General features: G+C 57.6%; 1 protein-coding gene across 1 annotated transcript; it reads left to right on the top strand.

Annotated features, from left to right (window-relative positions):
- Positions 1-6,786: 6,786 nt before the first annotated feature.
- Positions 6,787-10,784, top strand: LOC118920284 (beta-lactoglobulin-1-like). The gene is made up of 7 exons (XM_036900939.2): positions 6,787-6,931; positions 7,657-7,796; positions 8,363-8,436; positions 9,270-9,380; positions 9,865-9,969; positions 10,192-10,208; positions 10,599-10,784. The coding sequence occupies exons 1-6, from the start codon at positions 6,836-6,838 to the stop codon at positions 10,206-10,208; spliced, it is 543 nt and encodes a 180-aa protein (XP_036756834.2). The 5' UTR covers positions 6,787-6,835; the 3' UTR covers positions 10,599-10,784.
- Positions 10,785-20,185: the final 9,401 nt, after the last annotated feature.

The raw sequence follows: 20,185 nt of genomic DNA, 5'->3' as shown, positions 1-20,185 counted from the left end.
CACCCTGGGGTCTCCACCCTGCTCCAGCCCCGGGATCCCAGGCCTAGCGAAGCCACCGTTAGGTCGCAGGCAGGCAGAGGGCCAAACTTCTAGGAGGAAGCGACTCAGAGCAGCTCATCCCTTCACAATGAATTCCGAGCCTGCCCATCAACCCTGGATTCTACACAGGATGAGTTACAAACCGGTGGGGGACCCAGGACTGGGGAACTCTGGACGGGACCCTTGTCTGTGACCTTCCCAAACACCCGGCCCAGGGGCTCCTCCCAAGGGGAAGGTGGGGACTTCCAAGGCCGGGAGACCGGCCTGCAGCTGCAGGTGCCCAGGCGGCCTGCCTGGCTCCCAGTCCTTGCTGATTCCGGCAGGACGGGCCATCGGATGGGATTCGTCACATGGTCGGGTGGGGCAGGGGGCAGAGCGACCTGACCAAACGGGGTGTGTTGGGGGTGCAGGCCAAGAGGGGCCCACTGCTCCCTGCCTCCAGCCCAGCTTCCCTCTCCTCTGGCCTCACCACGTGGGAAAGCAGCGGGATGCACAGGGGTTGCTCTGCCCGGATCCTGCGCTTTGTGCCCTCCAGGGGGTGCCCAGGGTGCCCGGCAGCTCCCAGGTGTTTCCAGGGGTGAGACCTGCTGCAGCGATGCCTGGACCAGATGACAGCAGGAATGGGCCCCATACTGCAGGCCTGCCAGGACCCCAAGATGTGGTTCTGGGAGCAGGTGGGGTGAAGCCGAGGTGAGACACGGGGCGGGTGGGAGGGAGTAGTGGGCCTTCCTGTAAGGGCTCAGGGTGCGCGGCGGGGGTCCAGGCTGCTCTCCCTACTGTCATGGCCCGCGTGCTGGCTGGGTGGGCAGTGGGGTGGATGAGGGCACAGGCTGCTGCTGGCGTCCGGGGCGAGCCCTGCCCTGTGTCTGTCCTGGGAAGCGCGGATGGTGGGAGGAATGGCCCAGAGGGAGCTGCCCTGCGGTCCACACACCAGTGCTGCCAGGGCCCCCACTGGCGCACCACCTCCCCAGCCTGCAGCCGCCATCCCGCCACCATCACCCACCCGCACCATCAGCCAGCGGGCCTCAGGTCTGCCCAGACTTCCGGCCCAGCCCTGGGGCATGTGTGAGATCCCCGAGCTTCCTGTTTGCAGGCCGCTTCCCGCCACCACTGCTGGCTGGGAACAAGCAAAGCCAGAGAGGCTGAGTTTGAGCCCCAGAAAGCTCCCTGAAAAGACCCCGGGGAGGTGGGCCTCCACCCCAGCAGGAGGGTCGCCCGCCCTGCTCCTCCCTGATCAGCACACTCATCCTCCCCAAAATAACACAAACTGCAGCAAAAGGCGAATCCGACCCGAGGGAAGAGGACAGACCGGCCAGGGGCCCTGGGGTCGGAGGGGCAGCACCGTGGCAGCCCCCTTCGGGAGGCCTGCGCGACCAGGCCGCGCGTTTCCTGACACTGGTCTGGCAACAGGAGGCGGCCCAGGGGCTCCTTCCCGTCCTGGATCTGATGGGTGTCCCTCGACGGCACCGGGGGAGCCCAAAGCCCCAAGGGTCCCTCTAACGATAAGCTGCCAAAGGGTGCGCTACCCTTCCCAAGAAGGCGGGCCAGGGATGCCACCCCCATCGCCCCAGAGCTTGGCCTCTGCCTGGGAGACCCCGCCTGCCCCGAGGCGCGCCCACAGGGACGGCAGAGCCCGCGCAGCCGCACACACCAGGCAGGCCGCAGCGCCCCCACAGAGGCCTGACCATCAGACCGTCACTGGAACCACAGTCCCCAGAAGTAGGCCAGGATCCAGGTGCTGAACTCAACAGGGAGACTGCCTGCCACACAAAATACTTAAATAGCACCAGAGTCTCCTAACATGACCGGCAAAATGACCAGGAAACAGTAAGACATCACCTGTCAGACCACAACCAAGAGAGTCAAGACTTTAAATGAGAAAAGGCAAAGCCTGGAGGAATCCAACACTGGAATTATCTGACAAGGCTGTTAGAGCAACTATGATAAAAATGTGACTGTGGACCCACTTGAAACAAATGAAAACAGAAACTCTTGGCAAAGAAATACAAGTTATGGAAAAAAGCCAAATGGGAGTCCTAGAACTAAAAGCGCAGTAAGAGCAATGGGTCCCCTGGATGGGCTCGGTGGCAGAGCGGGACGACAAGTCCAAAGACTCAGGCAGGTCGGGCGGGAAGGACGGAAAAGCGCAGGCCGTGCAGACATTAGCGGAGAGGGCAGAGGCGGCTGACTTAACAGCCAATAAGCGGACTTGAGAGCAAAGGAAATGGCTGCAGGAAGATATTACCTAGTGACGCGAGACCGGCCAGCAGGAACAGGCGACAGCCCTAAAGGAGCTCACCGCCCCCTGCAGCAGAGGCCGACGGGGCCGACGGGGGAGAAGGACAGACCTGCGCGCAGTCAGGCCGTGGGCGTCCCGTGGAGCAGCGGGAAGGCAGGCTGAGCCCTGGACGTGAAGTCGGCAAGAACATAGGTCTGAGCAGCAGGACGAGCTGCCCGCAGGATTTTAGCTTTTTCTGGTGCCCAGGGAGCAGCTCCGAGAGCAGGGCGGTGGCTCTCAGTGCGCTGGCTGGGGCTCGGTGGAGTGGGGCGCACACCGTGGAGATGCCTGTTGGGACAGTGTGCCCGGAGGGGGTAACGGGATGGGCTGTGCTGACGTTGCTGCAGAAGAGCAGGCAGGCTCCGGGGGCCTCAGGGGAGGACAGGAGAGAGAGCGAGGCCCCCATGGGCATTCGGGAATCTACCCCCAAAATGAGGCTCTGACAGGAGGACCAGGAGGGCAACCCTGGGGACGGAAGTCAGAGAGTGGATGGTATCCGCGGGCAATCTGACTTTTTTAAAAATTGCAGTGAAATACGTACAACATAGCATTTGCCATCAGGGCATCAGGCACATCTGCTGGGGAGGATTTCGGTTTGGAGATGGAGGGAAGTCGGAGCACCGGGTGAGGGGGGCATCCAGTGAGAGTATCTGGAATGGCAGTGGCCGTGCAGGCAGCAGAGTGCCGGGAAGGGCTGAGCTGCAAGGGACGCTCTCTGCAGTGCTGCGCATCATGGGGCACATTCCCTGCTGACTCCTAAAGCCAGGGTCCCCTGGCGTCCAGTGACTACTTGGATCTGCATGGTGTGGGAACTGAGTCCTCACCACCCCAGGATTTGGGCGAGCCGCAGAGCTCTGGGTGGAGTGAGATTATGTTCTGCAAACTTCCTAGAGGCAAAAAGGGAGACCCCCAGGCAGGCTGCTGAAGAGTGTGGCCGTACAGCTTCAGGTCCGTCCGGGCCGTCCATGCAGCGGGAACTTGCAGGCCCAAATCAGAGCTCTCAGCAGCCCCCCCCCCCCCCAGTTATCTGAAATAGGACAGATAAATAGGAAGATTTGAGCTTAAATCGGAGGATTAGAATGAAATAGCAAAGAAACAAAGACACTCACCACTGGAATAATGCAGAGACAAAACGTAAGCGAGAAGTTTATTTAAGGCAAAAAGTTGCACCCTTGAAGAAAGGGGAGTGTGGGCAACCTCAGAGAAGAGGTGCACTAAGGGTTTAGGGTCTGGGGTTTTACAAGCTGTTAAGGATTTTTCAGGAATGTGACAGAGGGCCAGGGGTGGGAACTTGTCACGTGGTCTCGAGATGCTTATCTCTGGTGAGAGACCCCATGTCTCCTCTCTTGTATTATCAGTTCTCCAGTTAATTCTGCTGAATAAACTTAACACAAGAAACTTATTAATCCATTTCCTCCCCAGGATAGTGACTTCTCTCTGCGGATACATTTCAGTTAAGATTGTTTGCTGTGCTTTAAGGTGGGTTAGTAATTGTCTGTTTACCAAAGACTACATTAGGAATCTCTCTTCTTAACCCCCTGGTTTTTAAAATGGAATCTTCGCCTTAAGGTGGAGTCCCTCCTATTCTTACTATGCTGTTTATATCTGGGCTCTTTTGGAAAATTTGCCATGATGCCTGTCTGTAGGCCAGGTTGCAAATTACTTGATGAGGGGTTGGCGGAGGAGGAAAACACAGCATACAGGTTAAGTTAAAGAGCAAGCCGGGCCCTTTAGCAGGTTAAAGGAAACCTTACAACGGCGCGATCTGACTGACACAGTGAAGGCATGGGCCGCGCCCAGATGCTGTTCCTTAACTGGGGACTGTCCGGACATTCCAAGTAGCTCCTGGCCTCTGGAGCTCCGGCTGATTAACTCATTAACTCTGCGTCCTCGCTGGCTCTCCGCTTCGTCTGGTCGGCTCTTTGAGTGCCTCTCAGTGGGCTTCACTGGCTTTATTCTCCTTCCACTCACCCACGTCTATTTTTCTACCTAACACATCCACATTGCTGTGCAGCTGTCCCCACCATTGTCTCCATGACATTCCATCTTCCCAAGCGGAGTCTCTGTCCACACTGAACACTCACTCCCCTCCCCTTCCCAGCCCTTGGCCAACCAGATGAAAGGCCACCCACGACGGTGCGTACGTGTGGGCACCTGGTGCTCACCCCACACTCATGAACTCTGGCTGCTTCCCAGCGTGGTGGACCCCCAGCTGCTGGGGGCAGGTCCTGGGGAAACAGGGAGGGAGTCAATGCCTTCCTTCTCAACCCCATAAAAGCCCACTGACCCTGAGAGTTCATTCTGAGAAAACTAATTCTGCAGTGGCAGGCTTGCCCTCTTGACCTTGTTATAAAGTGCAAGGTTGTCCTGGCGGGAAGGCAGGGCTGGGTGCTGGGGGGCCTCCCTCTCGAGCCGTGCAGCGCCAGCTGCCCAAGGCCGGTGGTAGCTTTTATTCCTCATGTGCTTGTTTTTCGTGGCATCTGTGGAACACTCTTCCTAGAAATCATGAATAGGTGTGCCCCAAGAAGCATGCTTTGCGGTTGCCATTCCCACGAACACCACAGCCTGCAGCTGGCAGGATCTGGTGTTTCTCAAGCTTACCGGGAGACTAGACACCCGTGTCTGCCTGCAGGCCTCCCTCTCTCTGCCTGACACTCTTCTGAATCCAGGTGGCATCTCTCATCCAGACCTGGTCCACTGTGGACGCTGGGGGGATCGAGAGGAGGCCCTGGCCTCTTCTAGCTCCTGCTGGTGGTGGCCACCCTTGGCTTCCCCTGTCTTGTAGATGCCAATTTCTGCCAATCTCCACCTCCATCCTCCACCCGGCCACCTCCCTGTGTCCCCTCTGTCTCTGTTTTCTCCTGTAAGGCCACCAGATGATCCTTTTGGGCCACCCATCCAGTCTGGCTCATCTGAACTGGTCACCCCTGGAGAGACTATTTCCACGGAAGGGCGCATTCTGGGGATCCCGCTGGGTGTGGCCCTTGCCCCACCTCCTTTCCTACCGCACCCACCTTCAGAAAGGGGGTCAGTCTGCAGCCTGCAGTCTCTGTGGTGGGTGGGATCTTTCCTGGTCCAGTAACGAATGGCCTCTTCCAGAAAGAAAGAAATGGAGACCAGCCCGCACACCAGAGCGAGGCCAGAGGACCCTCAGCCTCCCTCTGAGGTGCCAGCGGCCGTGTGGGCAGCGAGACCCAGCACAGACATGGGCCACAGAGGGCGGGGCGAGGGCTGGCTCCCCAGGCCCCGTCGGGAGAGTGGGGCCGCCCACTGCAGGACACCTTGGAGGCCCTGTCCCCCTCTTGCTCCCATCCCCCACCCCGATGCCCACGCCTCTGGGGATGAGCAGGCTGACCAGAACGTCAAGCAAAGGCACAGAGGCACACACACCACCGTAGGGCTGGTCTGCCAAAGTGGAACCAGCAAGTCATGGCCTGTGACCTTCTCTGGCCTCCAAACTTATCATCACCAGCACCCCTGCAGGTCCCACGTGTGGACAGTGGCTTGTGGCAATGTCACATATGGAAGTGCTTTACAAGGTTTGAAATGTGGGGGTTAGTGGCCTTAAGGTTCTGATACTGTGGGCTTGTGTTACACCCACCTGCTGGGCATGGGTCCGTGCTGCCCCGAGGTACAGCCCTCCCCAAAGGTTGGGTCGTTTCCCATCTGGGCCATCGTCTGGGTAACCCTAGTTACAATTATGGCTACTGACCTTGTCACTATTATTATTGCTCTTACTTAGCAGCAAACGCTTGCAGAGTGCCTACTATGGGCCAGGCCCATCCTCCCAGGGCTACCTGAGCCCCGCCTCACCCCCACCCCTCCTACAGCAGGTGGGCATAGGAGAACCTGCCTGCCTAAGGCCACGGCTGTGGGTTCAGAGGAGCTGATGCCCGAGGCAGGAAGGCCAAACAGGGGAGGAAGACAGGAGATGCCCCAGGCTCGGGGGAAGCCGGGCCGGCAGGCAGAGCGGTGGGGTGGTGGCACTGGTAGCCTGTGGGAGCACAGGGGAAGGGCAGACAGGACAGGGTGCAGGGGGGCTGATGATGTGCTTCCTGGTGCAGGATAGACAGCCACTGGGGCAACGTCCACAGTTACTGGGCTGCATGGGCTCTCTGGCCACTGGCTGACCCATGGGGCCCACCCCCTGGGACACAGCTCCCCTCCACGCTGGCTCCCACCTGTTATTGTCCAGAGCCAGACCCAGGAAGTGTTCCTGATGCTGGTGGCCAGCCAGGACCCACCCCCCAGACCCCAGACCCTTCCCATCTGGGCCCTACCAGGAAGGGTCCGGGCCCTGGGGACACAGGGCACTGGAGGGAAGAAGGCCTCCTATTGTCCCAGTGGAGGAAGCCCTGAGGGCCCAAGGATGAGCCTGGGGGCATTCGGGGAACTGCAGGGCATGGAGCCCTGGGGCGCTGGCTGGCAGCCCCCACCAGCCCTCCTCCTCTATAAGGCTGAGCCCCCTCCCGGCCTCCCCACTCTCCTGAGCTCAGAAGGGCAACCACAGCTGCAGCCATGACGTGCCTCCTGCTCGCCCTGGGCATGGCCCTCCTGTGTGGCATGCGGGCCGCCGACGTCCCCCAGACCATGGGGAGCCTGGACCTAACAAAGGTTTGAGGGGGGCAGGGGCCCCAGAGGCCAAGGAGAGCCAGAGGGAGGCCCCACCATCAGGGCTCTGCACCCGCCTGCCGGGGCCGCCTTCACAAGGCACCGCAGACCGGGTGGCTGGACGGAAACCACTGTCCCGTCCTGGAGGCCCAAGGCCCCAAGATCCAGGGGCCGCGGGGCTGGCTTCTGCTGCAGCCCCTCCCTGGGCGTGTAGATGCCACCCCTGCCTGCATCCCCACATGGCCGTCACTGTGCGTGTCTGAGTCCTGACGCCCTCTTGTCCTAAGGGCAGCAGGCAGATTGGATCAGGGCCTCCCAGTCAACCCATGTCATCTTAATCACCTCTTTAAGACCCTCCCTCCAAATAGTGCTCTGAGGTCCTGGGAGTCAGGGTTACAGTGAATTTGGGGGACACAGATTGGTCCATGGCAGGGCCCCCGGCTTCCCCCATGTGCTCTCTGCTCCACCACGTGCCTCCCCACTCACCCACGGTGGTGGGTTCAGGTGACTTTAGGCAGAGCACCCCTCATGTTGGCAGATGGGGGCCCTGGGGCCGGTGGGGGCCGGCCAGCGCATGCCCCAAGAGCCACAGCACAGCTCATGCCAAGGCCAGCCTGGGGGAGCTGGGGGCGGGCAGGGCCCGGCTGGACGGGGTGGGCGGAGCGTCCTCTGTGGGCCTGGACCCCCTCCTGCCCCCAAGTGCAGCTGAAGGCTCCCCTCCCCCCCAGGTGGCCGGGACCTGGCACTCCATGGCCATGGCGGCCAGCGACATCTCCCTCCTGGACTCTGCCAGCAGCCCCCTGAGAATGTACATCCAGGAGCTGAGACCCACCCCCGAGGACAACCTGGAGATCATCACGAGCCAACAGTGGGTGTGCCGAGGGCCCCCCACGAGGGCCTGGCTCCAGGGCAGGCGGGGCAGGGCTCCCGAGGGGGCCCTGTAGGCAGGCACTGTGCCCCAGGTGTGGGGAGGGGGCTCGGAGGTTCCTAGTCCTCTTAGAGGCCCCTCCCAGGTCTCTGGGCCCACTGGGTGACTCCACAGCTCAGCCCCGGGGCCAGTGTGTGGAGAGGCCTGAGTGGAGGTGGGTGGCCAGCTGCAGGCTGGGGCCCTTGGTCAGCCCCTGAAGTGGGGGTGCAGTAGGACAACACTGGTGGTGTGGAGGGCAGAGATGAGGACTGGAACCCGGGGCTGCCCCCAGTGTAGGCCACTGCCCCCGACCTTGGGGGCCGGGGCACTCCTGGCTCCTTCCCTCTGCCTCCGTCTGACGTCTCATGGCCCTGTCCAACCTGGTCACCTGCCGGCCGTTAGAGGTCACAGTGTGCACAGCCTAGGCCCGGGAGACCAGCCCAGGGCCCATGCCCTCCACCAGGGACCCTCCTGGGGCCTGGCTTCTGCTCCCCCACTGGCGGCTCACAGACACAACCGCCTTCCAGGGAGGATGACCACTGTGTTGAGAGGAAGATCTTGGCGGAAAAAACCGGGGTCGCTGCTGAGTTCAAGATCAACTGTAAGTGCGGGCCGTCAGGGTGCAGGCAAGCAGGGCTGTGCTCTGGCCTGAGGGCACCAGGGCGCAGCGGACAATGGCGATCCCGACATGAGCTCGGGTGGCCACTGCCTGCCCTGCCCCATGCCTCCCCGGCTGCCCAGGCAGAACTGGGGGCCGCTGACCCTCCGCAGGGGCCAGGGCACCCCGGCGCACCCCAGCCTGCCCCAGACTTGGGATTCATTCACTCCTTCCTCACTAAGTCCAAGGTGAGCGTGCGTCTGGGGGGAGGTCCCACTGGTGCCGTTGCCCCTGCAGCCTGGGCTGCATCCTACATTACCCCCACTGGCTGGCCTGGCTGCACCGGCCATCACCAGTGCTGTTGCCAGGGCACCCACCCCAGGGACCCAGTGCAGCACGGGGGCAGCAGCGCCCCGCCGAGGCTGTCCAGGGCACTCTGCTGCGACGCTGCTCGCAGCTCCCGGGCCAGGGCTGCCCCCAGTGCGATCTCGTCTCAGGAGGGTCCTCTCCCCCCTCACAGGGTGGGGTCCAGTCTCACTGGAGATCAGCTTGAAAACCCCATTTCATCACCACTTTGTGTCCCAGGACACAGGGGGCATCTTGGATGGAGGGATGAGTGAGCCTAGGTCCGGGAGCCCAAGAAACAGCCCTGGTGGAGGTGTTAACCTTCCGGCTTCTCAGGGGCCGCGGTAGGCAGAGCCGCGCCATGCCCGGTCCTCACCGGGGAGTCACCATGGAGGGGCCCCACCGGTCATGCAGAGGAGTCGACTGCTCACCCCTCCTGCTGGAGAGGAAGACCCAGAACTCATCTCTGGCCTTGTCTTGGTCTCTCCCAGACATGGAGGAGAACCAGCTGACCGTGCTCGACACCGACTACACCCGCTACCTGTTCCTCTGCATGGAGAACACCGCCGCCCCCCAGCGGAGCCTGGCCTGCCAGTACCTGGGTGCGTCCCTGATGTGGCTCGACTAGGAGGGGGGCCAGGGCCTGCGGGCTTAACGTCCCTGGCCTGGTCAAAAGATCAATGCTGATTCAGAGCCCCTGGCGGTGAGGTTCAGGGAGGGCACCATTAGGACTACGATGTTCTGAACCCAGCACAGCCTGGGAGGAAACAGCGCAGGATTCCCTGAATGAAGCACATTGTGTGCGGTTACGGAGACGTCACACCTCAGCCATGCCGGCCCCAGACAGCCCGGAGCTGAGGGCCCTTCTCTCCCATGCCCCTGCAGACCCCCAAGCACTTCCCTGCGGGGAGAGGAGGGGCAGGGGCCCCGAGGGGGCACTGAGCCTGAACACCACCCCGGAAGCTGGGCCAGGCCAAGCTCTGCCGGCCTCAGGACGCTGGCATGTCCTCCCTGCGCTGGCTCCCCAGGTGGAACCCTCAGGGTCCCCGAGCTCTTGGCCAGGGCACTGACCCGTTGCCCCCACAGCCAGGACCCTGAAGGTTGACGATGAGGTCATGGAGAAGTTCAACAGAGCTGTCAGGCCCCTGTCCATGCGCACCCAGCTCTTCTTCAACCCGACCCAGGCGGAAGGTGACCATCCCCGGGCCTCGAGTCAATGCTGGCCTTCTGCTGTGGCCCCTGCACCAGAAAGCCATGAGCCCTGGGGGCCTCTTTCTCCACGGTGCTCCCCAGGCCCCCCACTTCCCAGGAGGCGGGTGGAGGGCTGCAGAGCCCCTGGGGGCTCCCTCCCGACCCTGGGCCAGGGGCTGTGGTGGCCACCTTGTGACTCTTCCTCCCCTTTTCCCCCCACAGAGCAGTGCCGCGTCTAGGTGAGCACCTGCCCGTCCATCTCCGGAGTAACATACCAGCCCTGCCCCGCATCCCGGGTAGGGGGGGCAGCTCCTCGGGACCCCAGACTCTCCTCTGTCCGGTCCCTGGGTCCCCTGCAGGTGACTGCAGGAGCGGCTGGCCCCGTACCCACCCTCTCGAGTGTTCTCTGGGGGTGTTGTCCCTGTGTCCTGGCCACACACACATGCTGATGTCCCCACCACTCCTTCTGCCAGGGTGTGGATGGACGCAGAGGCTGAGGAAGGGCTGGCAGGGGGTGACACCACTCAGACAAGGAGGGCGTCAGGGGCTGCCCTCGGGCTGCCCAGGGAGGGGCTGGCGAGGGTCCAACAGGCTCCTCAGAAATCACAGGGGAGCTCCGTCCACTACAGGGCCCGGGAGCCTTGGTCCTCTGCAGAGAGACGACGTCACCCCCTGCCTCCCCGTCAGAACAATCAGGAGGGACTGAGGCAGAGGGGGCTGCAGGACGGGGCTCCGCCTGGGGGCCAGGCACCTCCAGGCCCCAGCCCGGGGTCTCCTGCTCTGAGCGGTTCCTCCTTCAGCAATAAAGAAGTGACCCTGTGCAGACTCCGCCTGGGTCTTTTCTGGCTGATGGGGGTGGGATGGATCCCAGGGGGCGGCTCAGCGGGGGATGAAAAGGGCTGGGCTTCAGGCCTCTGCATTGTAGGTCTGTGACATCTGGGGATCAGCACACATTTTGGGGGCTCTTCAAACTTTCAGGAAGTAGAGAAGAGCTACAGAAGAGGTCACTGGTTCCCATTGCACATCCGGTCAGTACAAACACCTCACAAAGGACAAGAAATAAAAAACCACCTGTCATTTAATTAAAAAATATTGATATAAATATAACTTTAATAAGTTACTTGCAAATCAAATTCTGCACTCTTTTAAAAATGCAGCCCCATGACCCTCATGGCCATCTTTTAGGAACATAAGGATAAATGCTACATGGGAGCTGTTTGCTATCAGACTTACATGCCTGTAAATGTATTGATCTTTCTGGGCTGACATAAAACAAAGAGAGTTGGCAAAAGAGGTCAGAGGTGGAAAAGAAATTTGTTTTTCACAAACTTTTGACCATCACAAATGGAAAAAGGGTACATAGCAACAGAAAAATAGTTTTTTAAAAAAAATAAGAACTTACATAGAATAACATATACACATTTATATATGTAAAATTATACAATACAAAATTATGTATATAACAATTTATACATATTTTTAAGTTTTAAAAACGTAGATGGAATGGTACATTTCTAGAAAAACCCCAATTACCAATGTCTGCTATAAAAGAAAACTTTAAAATAACTGAACAGTTCCATATCTTCTCGTTCTATGGAGGAGAACCCCAAACCTCTCTTAGAAGGTTCCTGTCTCACACAACGTGTTCAAGGGTGTAAAAGACAGCTGGGAAGTTGCTGGACTACCTTATAACAAAGTTAGATGAGGATGATGCCAGAGAAAAAAGAGGACAGCCATTACCTTTTAGTATAAAAACACAAACATCTATCTACTGATGTACTCAGTACATCGTGATTGAATCCAGAAAAATCAAGGATATTTCCATATTGGAAAATATATAAAAAATTCACTAACTTAATACATTAAGAGAGAAACACTCATATAAGAACTTTTAATTGATTTAAAAATACATGTTTCAAAAACACTCTATTCATGAGGTAAATTCTTCACCTATCAAGAGTGTCATTCAACATAGGCTTAGGTGTATTAATGAACAACTCTAAAATTTCAGCGATTTAGAAGAGCAAAGATCAATTTCTTGTCTATGTGAAATTTCCTTTGTAGGTTAACAGGGGTGTCTGCACCTCCCAGTCACTCAAGTATCCAGGTGTTCAGGCAGCCACCACCTGGGGGGCTGCTGGTCGCCATTCCAGAGGAAAAACATCGGGAGGGCCTCAGTGTCCATTCAACACTGTACCCTAAAAGGTACACACAACGTCTCCCCTCTCACTGTGTTGGTCAGACATTATTGCCCCATTATAAGGGAACCAGAAAGTACAATTCTACCTAGGAACAGAGAGAAATGCCCTTAACCTGATAATTAAAAAAATTTTTTTTAAATTTCTTAATATCACACTTCAAGGGAAGAGACTGAATACTTTCCCCCTAGGATGGAGAGCAAGGCAAGGCTGTCCCCTCCCAGTATTCCTACTCAACATCATATTGAAAGTCTTGGTGCAGTAAAGCAATAAAAATAAATGGCATAACCATTGGGAAGGAAGCTTCTTGCATGACTAAGAAAGCAAAAAAGAGACAAGATACAAATCACTGTCTCAGGAATGAAAGAGGAGGTATCATTACACCCTACAGACATCAAAAGGATATAAGGGATTACAATGAACAACTCTACACACATAAATTTGACGACTTAGATCAAATGGAACAATTCCTCAAAAAATACAAATTCATCAATATGAACCAGATAATTTCAATAGCTCTACAACTATTAAGAAAATTGAATTAATTCTAAAACTCCCCAGAAAGACATTTCCAGGCCCAGATGGTTTTATCTGCTATATGTAAAATTACGAATCACAAATGTACAAAAAACACAATCTCTTGTTGAAAATAGAAGAGGATGGAACACTTTTAAACTAATTTTATGAAGCTAATATTACTCTGATACCAAAACCATACAAAGACCTTTCTTTAAGGAAACAAAAACTACAGACTAACGTTTCTCGCCAATATAGCATCAACAGGCCTTAAGAAAACATTAGCAAATAGATTTCAGCAATATATAAAAAGAATTTTTAACAATAACCAAATAGGATTTATGCCAGGAATGCAAGGCTAGTTTGACACTTGAAAATCAATCAGTGTAATCCACTATATTATCAGTCTAACAAGGTAAAATCATATGATAATATCAATCAACACAGAAAAGCATTTGATAAAATTCATCACCTATTCATGATATTTAAAAAAAACCTCAGAAACAAACAAACCTGAAACACACGCATAAACCCAGAGAACAGATCAGCCGTTGCCATAGGGAAGGAGGAGTGAAGGGGTGGGAGAGACAGGTGAAGTGTTGGGGGGAGGATGAAGGAAAAGAGAATTCAGAATAATAAGAACACAGAGCCTCCTCAACTCAGCAAGAGCATCTACAAAAAACTTAAGAATCAACACAGTGCTTAATGGGGAATAATGAATGCTTTCAACAATGATGAGCAAATGAATGCTCAGGAACATGGCGAGGATCCCTGCCCTGACTCCCCTTTTTATCATAGAGCAGGAAGTTCTAGCCAGGGCAGTAAGGCAAGAAAAGGTAATAAAAGGCATGTAGATATGAAAGGAAGAATAAAAGCATCTCAATTTGAAGATAACACAATTGTCTATGTAGAAAATCTTAAGGAACCTATAATAAAAATTCCTAGATCTAATAAGGGAGTTCACCAAGGTGAGAGAATACAAGATAAACACACAAAAATCAATTGCATTTCTACATATTAGCAATGGACGTGTGGACACCAAAATTAAAATGCAATACCATTTATAATCACTCAAAAAACTTGAATACTTAGGTGTAAATCTAACAAAACATGGATGGGATGTGTGTGTGAAAACTACAAAATGCTGGTAAAAGTCATTAAGGCTGATCCAAATAACTAGAGAGGCCGTGTTCGTGGACTAGAAGACTCAACACGGCAGGTGTCAACACTTCTCAAACTGATATACAGGTTTAATGCAATTCCTATCAAAATCCCAGCAAGGTTTTTTTGTAGACATACATAAGATTATTCTAAGATTTATATGGAAAGGCAAAGGAACTGGAATAGCTAAGATAATTTTGAGAGCAAATACCATGGAGGAATCGGTCTATCAAATTTCAGATCTAATTATATCACCACTGTGATCAAGACTGGTATCTGCAGAGGCAGAGACACACAGATCAGCGGAACAGAGAACTCAGAAACAGACCCACACAAATGTGCCCACCGACATGCAGTGGTGTGGACTGGGGCGTCCCCCAAACCACGCCAAGCCCTCCTACTGTGTGTACAGGATGAGGGTGTGCTCCGCAGGCCGGCTCGCACCTGGTGCTCCTCTGAGGCTAAGTGCCATCTGCTCCAGTCCCTCTGCGCCAGGCAAGGCTCCCAGCACACAGCGGCCTCTCTGTGCCTCTCTCTGTGGGTCCCTCATAGGAAAGAGCCTTATTTCTCCAAATCACAGGCCAGCGCTGCTTGGCTAGCCCCTCGGAGCTCCTGGCCTTTTTCCACCCAAGTAGCAAAGCTGCTCCGGTAGACAGCTTGCGGCTGGGCACCCCAGCCTGCAGGGGCGGGGCGAGCTGTGACCGCAGGACGCCGCTGCCCCCACCCCCACCCCCAGAACGCCATCCCCTGGGACCCGTTCTCCCCTAGACAGCCCCGGAGCAGTACTTTTCACGGCTCCCTCCTATCTTTAAAAAATGGAGGTCTATTTTGTGCCTTCAATGCTGCAACTTCTGAACTCCGGGCTAGAGGCGGCTCCTTCCCTGGTGCCCGGCCGCCGGCACTGACCCCGCACGGAGTCACAGCAGCCCCGGTGACGGAGCGGCCGCAGGGCTTCCACGGACTCGCCGTGCGGGGAAGGGATTCCGTCACCGGCTCAGTCAGCCCTGCGGAGAGAAAGCAGGCAATGGCTTGTGAAATGCGCCGGATACCCGCAGGGCCCTGGGGTCGCTGAGACCACCGCACTCGGGCGGAAGGGTCAACACTGCTGGGCCCGGGCGGGAAAGGCACGCCGCTGCCGAGCGGACAAGCAGCTCCGGGCCCTCGCCCGGAGTCCTGACGGAGCTAATTCAGACACGAACATCTGCCCCTCCGCAGGGAGGACGCCAGGGCTCCCGCAGGGCCAAGTCCCCAGCGGCCACTTGGTGGCGCCCGAGTCCCCCTGTCGCCCCAACGCACCCGGAATAAAGTGGCCCAAACTACAGAACTGTCAGTGGGGAATTTTACCCGGGGGCTCAACCACTGCAGCCCAGGACTCCTGCGCCAGACCCCAACCCCCCGCAAGGGGCCACGTGGGCTTTTGCAAAGGGACCTCGTTAGAGACGCAGTGACACCACGGAGTGGCTGTGCTCCCATTTCTCTCTCGGCTGAGCATAATCCCTGCCCTGCAGACCTGCTGCTGCTCCAGACGCTCCCGGGCTTTGGGGCCTCGGATGTGGTGGTCAAGTCCGACTTCAGCCCCTTCGGGAGGTCAGATGCTCAGGGGCCCTGCTCAGGCTGAGCTCCCGGCTCCTGGCCCAGCTCAGCCTCCGAAGGGCCGGCTGCCCGCCCTGCTGCTGCCCCCCGCCGCCCCCGGCACGGACCCCCGCCAGGCCCCACACACACTTCAACGGATGTCGTCTACGACGATTTCTGGAACGTGAGTCTGTGGGTTTTCCGGGTGATTGTGGCCTTTCAGTACAGTCCAAGAATCTTGAATTTCCTCTTAAATTCTGTCCCCAGGGTGTGAAGATCAGGAGCCAAGACCGGGAGCTGAGGAAGGTACAGGGGGAGCCCCAACACAGGGGCGCCGAGCCCGGGGCTGACAGAGGTCACCTGGGGCACCGCGGTCTCTGGGCTGACCCGGCCAGAAGAGGCTGTCCATTCCAGAAGGCCACGCACCCTTTGGAAGTGTGGCAAAGTATGGGCAAGGAACATGATTGAACACACATGTGCACACACAGCTGTGCACACCCATGCTAGTGCACACACTCACACACACTTGAGTGCACATGCACCACGCGATCCAAGTGGCTGCTGCTCGGCTCTAACCCCCTCCCACCAAAACCAGGGACAGAGCAGCAGGACGGCAGCCGGAGCCCCCTGGTGGCTGTCCTGGGGACACAGCATGCGCTCTCACAGGTCTACCCACCTCCCGTCTCCCTCCTGTCCTTTCTGTCACCCAGGAAGGGCACAGGGCCCATATTCCATGACTGTGCTGGGGGACCCTGACCCCTTCGCCAGCTCCCAGGAGGCAGGGGTTCATCTCCTTCCCAGAGTGCAGCGGAGGGTGGGGGCGCCTCCAGGGGGCTTGGCATTTGGGTTTCCTGGCAAAACTGTGGGGTTGGGGCCCCAGAAGAGTGGGGGTGGCATCCAGCAAGCGGGGGTCCCCCCAGCTCACAGCACCCACAGCTCTTAGGGTCTCTCCCGGTGTCAGGAGGTGGGCTGGCCCCACAAACGGTCTGGCCCTGAGCTGAGGACAAAGCCCACCTGGCTGCTGCTCTGGTCCGGCCATCGCACCTCGCTGCAGCGTGACCAGATGCCTGGCTGGCCTAGGGAGTCGTCCACCATTCAAAGCCCCAAAGTGCCCGGATGCTGCTTCAGGTGGGGGCCGGGACATGGGTCCAGGGCTGCCTGGGTCCCTACAGAAGCGGCAGGCTCCTTCCAGTGTGTCCACGTGACGCTAAACTCCTGGAAAACCACAGCATGGACATCATGTCCCCTCGCCCCAGGGTGGGGTGGCCGCCCAGCACCCCACCAGCCTCCTCCTCGCGCTGGCTCAGAGAGCCCCAAAAACTCACAGCTCCCCCATGCTCAGGCTTCCCCACACAGCCCGGGGCTCCCTGCAGGGCAGCCAGGACAGGGCCCCTAGTTCTCACCCTCATGAAAGAACCACATCCAGGAGGGGGCCGAGGAGCAGAGTCCGGGACCCTGAGGGCTGTGGCCGTGCAGGGGCACAGACACAGCACCAGGGGGCTCCAGGGGCCACCAGCTTGACCACCTCAAGTGGCCACTGCGTGTGCAGGGCCCGGGGCACTAGGGCAGCAGACAGATGGAGGGAAGGGGTGGGACTTCTGGGTGAGCGGAGAGGCATGGGAAACACCCACAACCCCGGACCCCAGATCCACGTGACCCCAGCATGGGGGGAGGGGCCCCGCTGGGCTGGTTCTCCAGAATTTCAGTGGGTGTGACCCCAGGGCCTCTTAAATTCTGTCCCCAGGGTGTGCCCACCCCACGTGGCTGTCCTGACCTCCCTGCCCCGGGTGCAGTAAGCCGGCTCTGCATCAGCCCCTGGCTCTCGTCTGCCCCTTGGCCCGCGGGATCTGGCCTCTCGGAGGCCTCCGGGTGAAGGTGGTGGGAGGAGGTGGACACAGAGGCCTGGTCCCTGGCCTTCAGGTGGGGGCTGCTGGGAGAGGGAATGGAGCAGACACCTGGGGCTGGTTTTGCGGGAGGCGAGGAGGGAGGCACTGTCCTCCGGCTCTTTCTGTGGGAGGATGGAGCCCCGGGAGACACACAGGCCAGGAGGGGGGAGCGAGCCCTACGCCCTGCTGGCCCAGGACACACGAGAAGGCGCCGGCTGCCCGGCCTCCCCTCCCTCTGGGCCCTGCAGTCATGGCCTTGGAGCGTGGGCCACTCCTGCTGTTGCCCCTCAGCCTGGGCCTGGCCGGTGCCCAGAACACCCTAGAAGTGCCGGTGCAGCCAGGTTTTAATATCCAGCAGGTGATTGTGTGGGGTCGGGGCCCACTCAGCCCTGCAGCCAGGATGGCGGCACTTGGGGCAGGCGGGCAGGGGAGGTGCAAGACGAGAATGGAGAGGGGCCAGTGAGGGGCTTGGCTGCTGGAGGGTCAGCTGCTCCTCGGGGCTTCTGTCCTGGCAGGATCAGGATGTGGGTAAACTTCCCAGGAAATCCCACAGGGCAGCTGTAGAAGCAAAGTGCTTGGTCACTGGGGGGTGCCCAGGCCAGAAGAGGGGTTCTGGGGGCCCAGGCCAGTGCTGGCAGTGTCACCACTGGGATCACAGGAGGGTGCGGGTCCTGGCTCCACAAAGGGGCCCAGAGTCAGTCCCTGCCCCGAGCCACCGGCCCATTGCCCATTCCGGGGAGCTGCTGCCAGAGCAGTTCCAGGGGCTTCACCAGGGCACGTGGACCCAACAGGACGGAGCTGGACCAGACACAGCAGGAGCTGAAGGAAGGGGGGAGGGAAAGAGGGTGTCGAAGGGGGTGTGGGCGAAGGGCAGCCTGAGAGGGAAGAATGCTTCCAGGAAGGAGGTGGAACATTTGTCCCCAGCCTGGTGCCATGGGCGTCCCTAGTACATGCATCATTCAGCTGATCAACAAACGCACAGGCCAGGCCCTCCTCCTGGGGCTGGGGATGCATAGGGAACAAGGCGCACATTTTGCAGTCCTTGTGCAGGTTGCACGGGGACACTGGCTCAGTCATTCGTCAGAGACAAATGCTGCTGGGGAGAAGCCAGAGTGGGGAAGCAGCAGAGGAGAGAAGGCTGGGAGGCTGGGAGGAGGGCATGGGGGCGGGGGGGCCCAGGGTCAGGGAGAGGGCATGGCCCATGGCAGCTCTCCCTGACCCGCCACCCTGCCCTCGCTGCCTCCCCCCGCCTCTGGCTTTCTCAGGGGCTTCCCATCCCCTCTGTCACCCAAGGAAGCCCCTCCACCCTTGGCCCACTCCTTGCCCCCTTCCCAGCTTCTCCCAGCCTGGCCCTTGGGCCTGGGAACACCACTGGGGGTCGAGGAGGAGCAGGCAGCCCCGGGCTTCCAGCCGCAACGTTCTTCAGCGATGGCGGCCCTGCGGGGGCCTGGCTAGCACTCCCCTGACCTGCCTCCACCTGGATGGCTCTGGACAGGGGCTCTGGGCTCTGCGAGCCAGCGCAGTATGTGCCTGCCCAGGCCAGAGGGACAAGGTGACCTCAGCACTAGCCTGCACTCCCCAGCAGAGCCAGGTGAACAGAGGCCGTGCACCTGCACGACAGGTGAACTGAGACAGGTCACCGCCCTCTCCTGACAGTGATAGTCAGAGGCCCTGCGAGGGAGGTGGATGCACAGAGGGCATCCACCTCTGCCCAGGTAAGCCAGGGGCCACTCCCAGCGGGGCAGGCTCCTAGGAAATCTGGGGCAGGGGCTCAGTACGCACCGTCAGGGAAAGCTGGAGACAGGTATGACCAGATCCTGCCCTAGAAACACCCTCAGCCAGGGCAAGTTCTCCCAGGAGGCCACACCTCAGCAAGACGACGTCCACCACAGCCAACCTCTGAGCTCAGCACAGGGTAGGCAGCACACGCAGTTGACCGCTGGGCAGATTCTGCCTGCGGCTGGCTCACAAGCTGGCTCAGAAGCTGGTGAGGACCAGGGCCTCAAGGCTTGCGAGCTGTGTTACGGACCAGCAAGCCCCACTGGAAAGATACAACAGACCCATTATAATCACAAAGCACGTGCTCACATGTTCTGCAGAATTTGTATGGAGAGATTTTTTTTTAATCCTTGCTCTGGGACACTGAGAAAATGACCTGAATGAATAGATATGGGGTATCCAGCATAGTCTCTGACATCATAAATATTTAATAATCCTCAAACCAACCTACATTTTTCAAGCAGTTCGATCAATATTCCAATGGGGTATTTTCTCCAAACTGCAAACCCAAATCTAAAATCCACATGAAGGAATGGGAGTTTTGAAATGTTTTAGAGAGAAAAGCAATGTGATTGATCTTCCCCTCTACTGTAACCAGCATGAAAGTGAGGCAATCAGATTGTGTGCCATCAGCTCAGGGTCCGGAAATGAACACCAGTAGGTATGACGATAGCTTGTATAGACAGCCCGCTTTAAGGCACGTTATTTATAATAAATAGTGTCGGGGAAAATGCCAAGATCTTTGGAGGAACAATATAAGGTTAGATATCTAACTCTGCACTTTATCTTAAAATTAACTCCTGATTAATTCCAAATAAAAAGCAACCTTGGAAGTCCTAGAATGTCTGTAACTTGCCTACACTGTGGAGACAGACATCAAGGGTAAAGACGGTAATTGTGAAAACTCTAAACTTGGGTACATCAAAAGCATCAAGATAGGGAAGATGGCGGCGTGAGTAGAGCAGCGGAAATCTCCTCCCAAAACAGCATATATCTATGAAAATATAACAAAGACAACCCTTCCTAGAATAAAGACCAGAGGACACAGGACAATATCCAGACCACATCCACACCTGAGAGAACCCAGCGCCTCGCGAAGGGGGA

This window comes from Manis pentadactyla, chromosome 3, assembly GCF_030020395.1.
Source record: "Manis pentadactyla isolate mManPen7 chromosome 3, mManPen7.hap1, whole genome shotgun sequence".
Taxonomy (NCBI): domain Eukaryota; kingdom Metazoa; phylum Chordata; class Mammalia; order Pholidota; family Manidae; genus Manis; species Manis pentadactyla.
Note: the sequence above shows the minus strand (reverse complement) of the source record. Positions and strands in the feature narration are given on the sequence as shown.

Excerpts from the sequence above, each read along its gene's own strand:
- LOC118920284 (XM_036900939.2), top strand. The coding sequence starts at position 6,836 with ATGACGTGCCTCCTGCTCGCCCTGGGCATGGCCCTCCTGTGTGGCATG. Across the intron at positions 6,932-7,656 it reads GGAGCCTGGACCTAACAAAG|GTGGCCGGGACCTGGCACTC; the intron begins GTTTGAGGGGGG and ends CCTCCCCCCCAG. Across the intron at positions 9,381-9,864 it reads CCTGGCCTGCCAGTACCTGG|CCAGGACCCTGAAGGTTGAC; the intron begins GTGCGTCCCTGA and ends TTGCCCCCACAG.